The 12,888-nt window shown below is 41.2% G+C and overlaps 1 protein-coding gene across 2 annotated transcripts in view; it reads right to left on the bottom strand.

Moving 5' to 3' along the window:
* LAMB4 (laminin subunit beta 4) overlaps positions 1-12,888 on the bottom strand; it is a 41,169-nt gene that overhangs the window by 5,430 nt on the left and 22,851 nt on the right. For both annotated transcript variants that reach the window (XM_038155635.1, XM_038155633.1), the window contains exons 22-30: positions 11,858-12,015; positions 10,916-11,140; positions 9,571-9,791; positions 8,315-8,411; positions 7,614-7,989; positions 7,087-7,247; positions 3,745-3,950; positions 2,668-2,871; positions 961-1,105 (exon numbers count right to left, since the gene is read on the bottom strand). In XM_038155635.1, coding sequence (XP_038011563.1) covers positions 961-1,105; positions 2,668-2,871; positions 3,745-3,950; positions 7,087-7,247; positions 7,614-7,989; positions 8,315-8,411; positions 9,571-9,791; positions 10,916-11,140; positions 11,858-12,015 — 1,793 coding nt within the window. The remainder of the gene's footprint in view (positions 1-960; positions 1,106-2,667; positions 2,872-3,744; positions 3,951-7,086; positions 7,248-7,613; positions 7,990-8,314; positions 8,412-9,570; positions 9,792-10,915; positions 11,141-11,857; positions 12,016-12,888) is intronic.

Consider the following 12,888-nt stretch of genomic DNA (forward strand, 5'->3'; position numbering starts at 1 on the left):
GTATGCTTCTCAGCTGTTCTGTTCTTAAACTTCAAGTAACAAAACAAAGATTTGAAAAAATTCTTTTAAAATTGTTAATAAATGCTGTATATCTACTAAGAAACATAAAAGAAGAGTGAAAGATGGAATTTTCAGTGGCTATCAATAAAAAAATCTGAGACTCTTAAGCAATCAAATGGACCTAAATCTTCTAAATCAATAAAATAATGTAAATTTTTCTGAACAAAAAAAAGTCCTCTGTCCTCTGCCCTTGCTCCCGTTTGGACGTAGAGGTACGAATGCCAAAAGACTGCAATCCATAGAAATTTATGAGATCAGCTACATTGAAGAGATTAAAGAAAATCCTGCCACATTCGAACCCTTTGATGTGCTGGTAAAAAAATTAGGATCTGTTTCCTACAGCATTTTTCTGCAATCCTGAGAGTGGAAAATTTTTAGGGTATATACGGTTGTTTGTTTGGTTTTTTTTTATGAGAGCTGTGAAGTTCTACCAGAATCCTTTGATTCCTCGAGTTACAGCTTTATGGAGGCGATGGAGTGGGATGTGTCCTAATTCCCACGCTCCCTACCGAGAGCCTCTATTTACGGGCCTGGAAGAAGGGGGTGGAATAACAATTTGAGGATGCATTGGACATGCCTGGCCATTATATATTGTACAAAATTATCTTAGTAGTCCTTTACTCAGATAAACCAGGAACAGAGAGAGTTACTTCAGATTAAACTCAGTAATAAAAGATGATAATCAGAATGTAACAGATGAATTGAAAAATTGATACAAAGTACCATCACCTGGGAGAAAGATGCATCAGAAAAAAGGGATTGAAAAAGTTTGCACAGCTCAGGTTGTAGATGGGAAATTTCATGCATACACAGCTAGATCATCTTCTGGCTGTCCATTATGCTGTATTATATTGGAATATATTTATGAAAAATGAGTCAAAAAGAACACCGCATATTTACCTAACAAGAAGTCTTTCACTTTTTGGATGAACTCCTTAGCGATCTCTCCATCAACTTCAATTTGATTCATAGTTGTCTCCAGTTGCCCATTAAATCGCGAGCCTTTCAGTTTGCTGTCTTCTGCCATTTTTCTAATGCTTTTAACCTGGAAATATTATTAGAAACAGCAGTGCCATTTTCTGGAGGTTATCTGTCATTGCTTTGCAAGTTGGGCTCTGACACAAAGGTAATTTTGATCCAAGCCTCAGCTGGAATCACTTGCTGTGGCTTTGAAAAGTAGTAGGAGACCTCTTTGGGGAACTCCAGAAGCTGCTACATCCTGGGCTTCATCTGGCCTCAGAAAAAGCCTAAATCAAGTCTTTTTTTTTTTTTTTTTTTTTTTTTTTCTTCTGGAACCACTGCTAAACCACAGCCCCCTCCTGTTTCTAAAAAAGAATATCAACAGTTATTGCAGTACTGTAGCTTGTCAGTGATCTGATTCAAGAAAATGTAAGTTCATTTGTCATTTCATATTGGACTTGCTGTTAAAAAAACAGTTAAAGAGGACACAAGGAAGATGGAGCTCAAGTCTTGTCTTTAAAACTCGTATTTTCCCACCAGATTAGTAGTCTTGATAATTTAAATTAGACTAAAGAGAACTTTAGACTAATTATCAAATTCCAACAGTATTTTACTTTGGTAGGGGCTTTGCCTTCAAGAATGGCCCAGGTACATCAGTGGTCTGCAGAGGAGAGAGATTCGGTCTTTCCCCATGCAACGAGAGAAATGCTGATGTTTTTATTCCTGAAATGTCTCAAAATAGTTCACTCATATTATCACGGAGATGCCTGAGGCTTGTGCGCGCCACAGGCGATGTCCCGGCAGCCTGGCAGGCGCTCCCGGGCTCGGCGATGCCTTTGGCCGCCGCCTCTCCGTGTCCCGGGGCCCCAGGGAGGTGCCCCAGTTTCCCAGCCGGCTGGCTGGGATGCAGGCTCGAGTACGTTTTAAAAAGAGAAAATGGATGCCCAGGCGTCCTGCAGGGACAGGACAAAGCCACAGCAGAATGTAATTTCTGCTGGAAAATGTGCTTTGCCTCTAACTGTAACAGGCATCATCTCTGACTGTTAGTAAGAGCAAACTCCTTACTGCTGCTTTGGGATTTGTCTGGGTTTTTTTCCTTGGCATAGGTTGCATTGGCCACACTTTGCTTGAATTATTTTTCACTGCTACTGTGCAGTGTAGTCGACTAATTGATGCTCTCCTAAACATTACTGGGGGCAGAAAAGCTTCATCTTGAAATTATTTAAGAAGTAATTTATTGGCAATCATAAGAGTAGTATGAAGTTGTATAAATAGAGCCTAATGCCATGCACAGCAGTAATCCCAGTGCAATAAGCATGTCAGGCTACTGACAAATGGTGCCATTTGAATCTTTCCCAGTAAAAATCCAGACAATTCTAGCCTGAAACCATCTACTCCCATAGGCACAGGGCACCATGACCTTTGAAATCTTAGCAGCTGTCAGGAAGAAGATCTAGATAAAGCCAATCTCTTGGTGGGGCTGACTCCTGGTACTGAATCATGATAGGTCTATGATGCTGGGACAGAGTCCATCACTATGTCACTGCTCTTTGTCCAAAGAGCAGGTGAGTTTTCGTAGATTTGTGACCTCCCAAATCTCATCCTCCATCCATTTCACTGAACAAATGTAGGTTTGATATACAGCACCTGATTCTCAGGTTCCTGTAGCTGAGTAGCCAAGTTATTTAGCATCACAGCAGTCTCCTCAGCTTTCCTGAAGGCCTTGGAGGAGAGAGGAAGAGCTCCAGTGCAGTCTGGGCCACCACACTGCCTTAGTCCATGACTGTCCTGGCACAAAGCTCCCCCACAGGCTGCTGTGGCACATGGCTGGTCTCCTGGAACACCACAGATCTGCAAGAGGGAAGATGCTTGTGTCAGTACTCCTCTGGGGGCCTGAGATACACTCGTGAGGGAAGGAAGATGTTTGATATCACATGGACATTGAGTATAGGATAGGATATTCCCTAAGACACAGCATCTGGTCTTTATAAAGATGGGTATCACTGCCCATTACAGGTCCCTCTCCCCTGATTTGAAGGATGCAATGGCAGCCCATGGCTCTGAGCATCCTTGCAGGAGCCATTTGTTAGGCTCCAAGTGTTGCACTGAGACCCCTGCTTTACTCTTCTTTAGCAAAAGGGCTGAAACCATTCCCTAATGGGTCAATGGCTTCTTCTAAAGGATCCAGGTAACTCTAACAGAACAAGGTGCCATGTCTAGTCCTCCATGTATTTTGACACAGATCTGGAACCTATAGGCTTAGGTGGATGATCTCTTCCAGGTTTGTTATGAATTGGTACTATCAGGTATTTACTGCTGCCCTGCAGAAGAACAGAAATCCCCTTCTTTCCCAGAGGTGACACAAAGGATAGGTGAGCACTCCCCATCCACTCCAGGACAAAGTCACTCTGGTTAGTTTAACTTACTCATGGAGGAGGTTTGCCTTAATCTTTCTGAAATTACTCTGATGACCTCTTGAGACTAGAGAGTGCTTAAACAGTTCCTTGTGCTGGGAACAATGGCTTCCAGAAGGCTGGAAATAACTACAGCTGAGAAGTGCAGTTGTTCTTGATGTGATTGGTTGTGGCAAGGAAGTGTCATTTTCCAGAATTAAAAATGCATGTAAGCATCCTCTTAAAATAAAACCTACTACAACATCAAAAAAAAAGAGGTTTTTGGTTTTTAGGGTTTTTTTAGCTTTCATTCAAAATCCACAGCACCTACCTTTTCATTCAAGTTTTGGATGTCAGGGCTTTTGATCATTCTGAGCTGTTGCAGCACACTGCTTGCGTTTAAGACCTGGTGGTCCAACACAGTGAGTGCGTTGTTCCTGGTGTACTCCGAGTGTCTTACAACAGGGCTTGTCCCCCTGGTCCTCTGTTCTGCCAGCAATGATACTTCAGAGTGTTTCCTAATGTTGCTGATGGCCTCTGTACCAACAGAAATAGGTTTTAGTACCAACTGCATTTGGTTGCATTCAGTTTGTGCATTTACTTGAATTCTGGACAATTGCTGAGTGACAGGTGATTCACTGGTGTTTGATTTGGGAAGCAGGGAAGGGCAGGAACTGACTTTTCCTCAGCCAAGCCTTTTAATCCTTTACTTACCCAGTTGCCAAATAGAAATAGTTATCGATGCTCATAAAACCTGCTAAACTAGATGAAAATATGGTGGATCCTATGTCACCCACAGGATGCCAAGGTGTTTGAGAAGGCAACAGAATAGACAGAAGTATGAAGGACATCCCATTATTGGCATGAACTGCTACTGATCTGCATTCATCAGTAGCTCATGCATTACTGCCATTGTTGATTGGATAAAAGCTCTTCACATTTATTATGTTTTAGGCAGGAAAACTGTTTCTGCCAGTTGTCATGAAATGATCAGCTGCCTGATTGTGGGTCAGGAAAGCAACCATCCTTTCTGTTTAGCATAGCACCCAAGAGCTAAGTGGTCTGCAAGAGTGAGACCAAAATTTATATTACAAATGGGAATATATGAGGGCTTTTTTTTGTCTGTGGAAAATCCAGTTTCAGGACTGATGAATTAAAAAAAAAACCACTTCCGTGATAAGCTAATAGGCCAGGCTAAAAATGCTTTTCAGCAAGAGTCTTGTCTGGTTAGTGAAAGCTTTTCCTTAAGTAGGCTCAAAAGGGTTGGAGAATATTACATTTTTTGCAGATTAATAGCCTGAGAAAAGGATTTTGCAACACACATAATTTAAAGCTGTTACTGCTGCTGTCGAGGTTTCCCAGATCTCCAGAGAGCCCAGATTTATGCCCACATTTTGAGGCAGAAATATGTCCAGGGCCAGAATTGATGTGTCAGCAGTGAAAAAGCATTAGCAATCTCTGATTAACATCTCTCTTTGTGCTGGTAACTGTCTCAGTTACGACTTGAAGTCAAAGACAAGACACTCAAGTCCTGTGTGCTTTGATTCAAGCTCTAAAGCCCTTGGCTGTGCTTTGACTGAAGCTGAACAATGTTTAGTTATCATGTGGAACCAGGGCTATTTATTTATCTTGTAATTCTTGGAAACAATATACAGTTTAAAGTTAGTTCTTAATACAAAATACCTGGCAAGAGACTGCTGTAACTCCTCATCTGAGCCAGAGATTTTTTTCTGCGCAACAATTCCATTGCAGGAATGTTTCACAGTGGTTCAGCTCTCCATTAAGTGGCCTAAATGCATTTTCCACATTTGGTTTTTGATGGAGCTGTAGAGATTCCAAGTTCCTTTACATTAAACACAGTGTCTTAGCACAGGCTTGATTTACAGCCTAGGAAGCTTCTCTCACTGCATTATTGCACCTCAGCTGCTGCAAAGCCAGGGGCCAATGCTGGAAAGCCATAATTTAATGAGATCTCATAGACTGCAAACATTCTTTTAAGGGCACTTGCATCTTGGTTTTTCCAGTGGTTTTAATTTATCACTAGATATTGATGTTTCCAGGTCATCTAGCTGAATGTATGCCTGTGAGGAGGACTCCAGCTCCTGATCCTCTGCACAGAGACATAGGCAGGAGCTCATTCTCTGTGTGTGTCTAGGGCACGAGTGCCAGATGTGCCCCAGATGGTGTATCTACCCCAGCAAAAAGGAGAGGAAAAAGCAGACAGAGGATATGCTGCTGGTATGAAAGGAAGATGGACTGAGGAGCCAGTCTCTCTCCTGGGTATCAGAAAAGCTGTTTTTCTTGAGGGAAATGTTATTTTTGCGCTATTATATGCTTGGTAGCTGAACCAATGAATATTTGTGGCCTTGATAGGAAATTCATCTTAAATTCAAGGTCTTCCCCTCCCCACACTCCCATGTGCTTTTTATAGGGCTGTTTATCTGTCTCCAGAGGCCAAAAGATGAAGTGGGTTTGGAATGTGACCAGAGAGCACCAGCAATGCTTCAGCTCTGTGTCCACTGACCTCCCTGGGATTTATTGTTTCTTTGCCTTTCTGCCTTTCTGTCTGTGCAAGGCTCAGTTGAATTGAGAAGTGGAGCCTGGGAGAGCTGTACTGGCTGCTTGCAGAGGGACCTGAGCCGAGGAGCTGCCCCAGGGGGCTGCCAAGTACTACAGGGCACAGGAGCCCTAAACCTTAAGTTAATCCCTCTTTTCCTCTCTCCCATTCCCTCCACTTTGCATTTTGTTGACTTTTCCTTATTTTTTCTTTTTCCTTTGTTTTTATCAAAACAAACAAAAAATCCAAACAAAAAATAATAATAAAAAACCCAAACCAAAACAAAATCCCAACTTGCCTGGGCCAAGTTTTCTTGCCTGAATGAAACACAGAGGAACTGTAAGTGGGAGTGCATTGCTTGTAGTTTGTAGTTTTTGTGGTGAGCACCCTCATCTTCTGGGGGTTCATATCTTGGCTGCCATCTCTTTGGAGAGGAGTCTGCTGACCATCTCCTGCCATTGTGGGTGGTGTAGCATCTGTTCATGTTCCCTGCCTGATACAGCCCCATTTTTCTCCAGAAATTAGTGCAGAACATCATCATGACAGCTATTAGCAGCTGATGGAGACTATACTTAGCTCAAGCACAGAGGATGTAATTCTTTCAAAAATGCCAGGGAGCTCAGTTCTGCTTTCACATTTTTTGATGATGGAGAGCTACTTCTGTCCCACATAAAGTTAAGTATTTTCCCATGGGAACACTGAGAAGCTGCACTATGACACTATGCTTTAATTAAATAAACAGTTCCTGTACAAGATTTTTAAGTATGAGCAAGAGGAGTCAAACGTGGTGGGGGAATCCTTTGCTGTTCTATTGCATGTGAGTCTGGACTGTGAAATTTGGTTTCTTTTACATCCTGATGTAAGCGTTTGGATTTATGAGACTCCTGACTGATGTGACCCTGGCACATGCATCTGAAATTTGGGATGCTAGAAATCACAGCATTTTAAGACAAAAGAGATTTTGGAAAGTCAGTATAAAATGTTATTAGTGTCAACATTTTTGTGCTACCATAGGAAGCAAAGGGATCTTTTGAAATGTTGTATGGTTTAATGATGACAAAGCATTCCAAAATTTCAGGGAAAATGTCCACCCATTTTAATTCATTGCTGACTTACCTTTGAAGTTCAAGTACTGAAAACTTTGATGCAGATGTATTTTTTGTTGTAGAAGTTCAAACACTAGGTCGGCTTCTTCTACTATATCTTCTATGCTCTTGTTAAGGTCAGGAAACTCAAAGGGTGAACTGTGAAGGGGACCCATCTGAGCAACTTTTTGTCTGAAGGGGATAAGACAGTTATGCAGAAGTCAGACCAGATTGTTCTTAAACTAGAACTGAGTTACACAATATTTTAGAGGGCAAGAGATACATTTATAAATAAGCAAAAACCATTTAATTATATGGCTTATTTAGAAAATCTTTAGTATGAACTGGAAAATTCCAGCATTTAAGTATGTGTCTCTAATATATGTTAGGCATATATTAAGGATTATTTGTTCACAGATCTATTGAAAACAGTGACTTAGTAGACCAGCATCTGTGTGCTGATCAGAAGTGGGACTGATATGTAGGGATGGCTGGTGGAGTCTGGGGGAAGACAGTTTCTCAGCTAAGGGACTTTTCCAGGAGCAACCTAGCCCTTACTGAAGGTAGGCCTGAAAATCCCTGATGCCTGATAGGGCCTCCAGTGAAAGGACAGGATGTCTCAAGACGCGTTCAGTTTCAGAAATGGCATCTTCGAAGGCTTTGAAGCGCATGTCACAGCTGGGCATTCGTCCTCCTTTATCTTCCAGCTTTGCTGCAAACCTCATTAAGCCCTGCACAGTCTGAGCAAGAGCAGCAATTTCAGCATCCCACTGATCAAAACAAAGATGACACTGAGGGCAGGAAGGAAAGTCCTTCTCAAAGCCGCGGGCACACTGGTCACAGAGCCGGCCGGTGACACCAGCACGACAGTTACACGCGCCGGTGGCTTTGTCACACGTGGGCTGGCGGGTCCCCTCCAGGTTACACTCACATGCTGCAAGAAAGGAACAGCAGATTACATCCAGTTGTTCCTCTTCTGTAGGATTAGTGCATGAAAAAGGCGCATTTCAAGATAATAAAAGCAAGGCAGTGTTTGAGTCAGAGCAAGGTGGATTGCACAGTAGTGGCTCTTCTTCATCTCTGACTTCCATGTTAACCATTGAAATAACAATATAGATAAATAATATAAATGCTTGTCCATCTCATACACACAAACATATGAAAGGCTGTTTCTCTACATGTACGCCCTGTGAATATAAAAGGTAAGCATTTATGTTGAGGCAGTTCCTAATCCAGCTGTCCCACATAATAATACTTACAAACACAATGCATCTGGGGATTGCCAAAGTAGTTTTCCTCACATTCATTGCAGCATCTTCCACTGTAACCTGGCTTACATGGACACTGGCCTGTAAGCTGTAAAGACAGATAGGGTGCAATAACTTACAGCAGAGCCATAGGGCTGGGTATACATTATTTCAGCTGTACAAGGACTGCAGCAGCACTTTGCCCACAGTCGTTGAACACCATGGTTTACACAGTATTGGCCCAGCTTTCCTACCTTCCTCCTGAAGGTCCTGAAAACAAAATGCACTCTGAGAAATGGCTTTACTTTACTAATGTCAGAGATTTTGTATGATCCATCTACTGATGCTGTTTGAGAACTTACCCTCTGACTATGATCTGAGAGGATTCTTTTCCTTTGCAAAATAGACTTATATTTTATTTTTGCTAGATCTAAGAACTCATAATAACATTTCAACTTAAACTATGCAATAGATCAATTGTAACTGAAAACCTTGAGAGTATATTATGCACATTGCCCTAGAAAAATATTTTGTAATTCAGCTATTAAATTAGACACCAGGGAATTACAACTTTGATAACCGCTGGTAGTTCTTTGAGGTCAAGAACTTAGTTTGCTATAAAAAATAATAAATTTACTGAATAAACTGGAACAAACAGAGAGCATATTGAAAGAAAAATGTGCAAGCACATCAGCGAGATTTTAGGATAAGCCCCTGGTGCTCTGAAGTCAATGGCAAAATTGCTGTTGACTCCACGGGACCACAATTTCCCCTCTCTATTCTGAAATGCTGTTTAATTTTTTCTACATTCTAGCTCTAAAATGTGCACAGGAATTAAAGATGAGAAAAGGTACTGTGGTAATATGATAGATGAAGCTTGATTAATGTAATGGCCACAGCTGCTACTTTATGAAAATAAACACTTAAAAAATACTCATCAGCCTCTTGGGTGCAAGCTTGGACCTTCTTCCCTATATGCATATTTATGAGGCAGCTTTTTCCTGTGACATCTTTTTTACAATGTATTTCTAAGACCCACTTGACAAAAAAAAACAACATGCAAAGAGAAATTGCAAAGCCTCATTATCAGAACAACACTTTTGATTTAATGACTCACAGTGTGATTGCACCAACTACAAACTTCCAAAGAATTTTTTGTTTTCAGGGAATATGACCAAAAAAGCGATCTTCATTTATAAGACGGTCCCCACTTTGCTATGTCAAAACACCACCACCCTGGTTCCTAGAAAACAGAGTAATTTTCTTGCCTGGTTGCACTTGTTGCTTTGGGAGTTTTTTGGATCACAGTCACAGGTCTGACATCCTTTTCCACTGGCCAGGTCCCAGTAGCCGGGGGCACACTGGTCACAGGTGGCACCCAGCACATTGGGCAGGCAAGGACAAGCCCCTGTGGCTGGGTCACACAGGCAGGCTGCATCCCCCCCCGGGCACATGGCAGGGTGAACACCTGCCAGATTGCACGTGCAGCCTTGAAAAAGAAGGACAATTATTACAGCAGACAGTAATACAGACAGCTGATGGAAAGTCAGACCTGGATATAAAGCCCATGTTGTAAGTTTACTTTTAATGTATGTCTAATGTCATATGTCTATGTCTAATATGTCTAATCTCATACACATTACCTGTCTTTCCGTAATAACTTATGCATGGCTTTGAGAAAACTTACTGGGAATGTTCAGCCCTTTCAATACAGGCACAGAAAATGAAGGCTCAGTGTATTTGGAATCTTATTAGAATGCAATGTTAAATATGTTGGGCAAGGATAAGTCGATTTACAGTAGGCATTATCCAGCGTGGGAATCCCCAGTAAGCCAAGTAAGATAAGAAGCCTTGCTTGTGAGGAGCCAAAAGTTCTTACTTAACAATTTCTAACAGATATCTTCCAAGAATGAACAAGGGATGGGCTTGGACTGTATTTTAGAGATTCCCAGAAAAATCATTTCTTGACTATACTTATAGTTATCTTGGCCATAAAAATTAAATCCTCTGTCAGGCACATCTGTGAAAATAAGTTTAGAGAAAAACTGGGAAGAAGCTTGTGCCTTGCTTTTCCTTACACTCCTACTCTTCTGTTCAAAGTGCTGAGTTACTGATGTGTCCTCATGGAATCTATTCAATTGCCTCACTCTAGCCACTTAATGAAAACAACTGGTAAGGCAGGAAGTTCAGCAAGGGATCATCTGGTAACTGAGCTCTAACTGAGCTTAGCTGGCATCAGCCAGCAACATGGATAAACAATTATCAATGATTCCTTTACTTTTGATTCCTTCCTGAATAAGCTGAATGCACATTTATTTTTCTAACAGAGAGTACTGCTTTCATTTCACAAATGAATATTTCCTAGAAGTGATATTCAGTATGAGAGTTAGCAAGACTTGGATGACAAAGAATTTAACAGATGCCATGTTAAGTTATTTGTATAATTGATAAATTTATATTTGGTAAATGGAGAAATATATTTGTGATTCTTATATTTTGCTCTATTTATCTGCTTTAGTTTTGTCCTGCCTCCAAGGTCTAGCCTTTCCCTATAGCCTGTTTTTAAAAAACATTTTATTGGTAGTAAAACACAGTTGCAGTGTTGTTACTTACTTTGACAGCTTTGATTGAGGGCTGAGCCAAAATAACCTGGTTTGCAGAACTGGCAGTTTGCTCCATGGGTGTTGTGTAAACACTTGGTGCATTCCCCAGTGACCCTGTTACAGGACTCTGGGTCTGTCAAATCAATGTTGTTATTGCAGGGACATGGTGCACAGTCAAGCCCAGGGCTGCTGAGGTTTTTGTAGAACCCACTAGGACACTTGTCACACTGATTGCCTGGCAGAAGAAGGTAAAAATATTGCTGGCTGATGGAATTCAAACGAAACATATAATTTCCAGTAATATTATTAAAAGATTCAGACTGTCTGTTCAAATGTACATTTCCAGTGGAAAATACGCACCTGTTTGAGACCATTGCCCTTTAATCCACTGAACAGTTTTAATTATATCTTCCCCACTGTAATCTGGTAGAAATACACACTCCTCATCCCAAGTTGTTTATACCAAGGAAGTCCTTTCAGTAAGAGCAGTTAGGTGCCCCATCATACAAGACCTCCAAACACCTTTTTCCATCAAAGTCCATTTAATGGCAGTAGTCAGGGTTAGTCATATTTGCAGGATTTTCCTTAGTCCTTCACACCAACAGCAGCATTGGAGGGTGGGGGATACCCAGGAGCTCAGATGAACTCTGATGCTCTGTTCTTGCTTGCTGGAATTACAACTAGTACTGCATTTCATCTCAATGCCTGCCCTGATCTGGGTGCTACATCTCAGAAACCATTCTGGGCAGACTGGTGTTTCTGAAACCACAGCCACTGGATTATCCTCATCCAAGGACTCTCTTCCTTCACTGTGCTCCTCAGGACCCAGAGCCTTTCTCAATCTCAATTACCTCATTGTCATTTCTGAACACATGACAGGTGGAGGATGATCATTTTTTTCTCTTACATTAATTTAAGTAGTATCAAAACCAGTCCTTATTTTGCTTCATACCTGAATATCCCTCGAGACAATTACAGACAAGCTGTGCAGATTGGGAGTCCTGGTAACAGGAATGTGCAAAATATCTATTGCTTGTAGGGGCCCCTGGGCACATGCATGGGTGGCAGGGCTCTCCGTCCAGAGGATTTCCATAATAGCCATCCATGCACCTGCCAAAGCAGTCAACACAAAGCAGGGAAAATCGTCAAGTGCTTCATGGAGGTGAATCAATTTACATACATATATTGAAATTAGTATTCCAGATCATTGTAATGCTATCATCTCCATCAATTGGTAGAGATATTTCAAGCTTCAAAGGTGATCTAAAATGGAAAATCAGAGCTGCATTCTCAAAATCTGAAGCAAAAAGTAAAAGACATATGTTTTCCTTTCAAGAAATGTTTGTGAAGACTTCCACCTATCCTGGAACAATTTTAAACTGAATGATTATTGTTGAGGGTTTTTTGCAAGACAATGGATATATATATATATATATATATATATATGCACAATCCAGTCTTCATAGAAACTGAGTAAGGTCACAATGCCCTTGAAGGACACGAAAGAAGAAGAACATGCTCAGCAGCAGACGGTTCAGGATGTAAAGGCAGACAAGAAAACCACAGCGAGACGCATGAAGAAGAAAAACTAACTAAAATTAACTGAAAGCTTGAAACACGTGCACAGAAGGATTTAACCAATCATGTATTAGCTTGAGGCATGAACAGTAGAACACAGTATAAATACAGCTTGCTTTTTGCATAAATTGGCTTCACTTGATCACATTGATCATGGCATGATGTCCCGTTCCTGATCCTCTGCAAATTATGATATGGCATATCACACGTGCTCTGCATAGGCAGCTAAAAGCTGCCATATAAAAATTCTGTATATTTACCTATCAGCACATATATTCATCTATTTCCATCCAGACACACACACAGAGTGGCTGGCATGACAGTAAAAAGTGCTGGCACAGGCGAAAAAAGCAATCATTCCTCAAGAGTACTCAGAGAATACTGCATATTTCAGATGCAACACAT

The sequence above is a fragment of the Motacilla alba genome, chromosome 1A (genome assembly GCF_015832195.1).
Source record: "Motacilla alba alba isolate MOTALB_02 chromosome 1A, Motacilla_alba_V1.0_pri, whole genome shotgun sequence".
Classification (NCBI taxonomy): domain Eukaryota; kingdom Metazoa; phylum Chordata; class Aves; order Passeriformes; family Motacillidae; genus Motacilla; species Motacilla alba.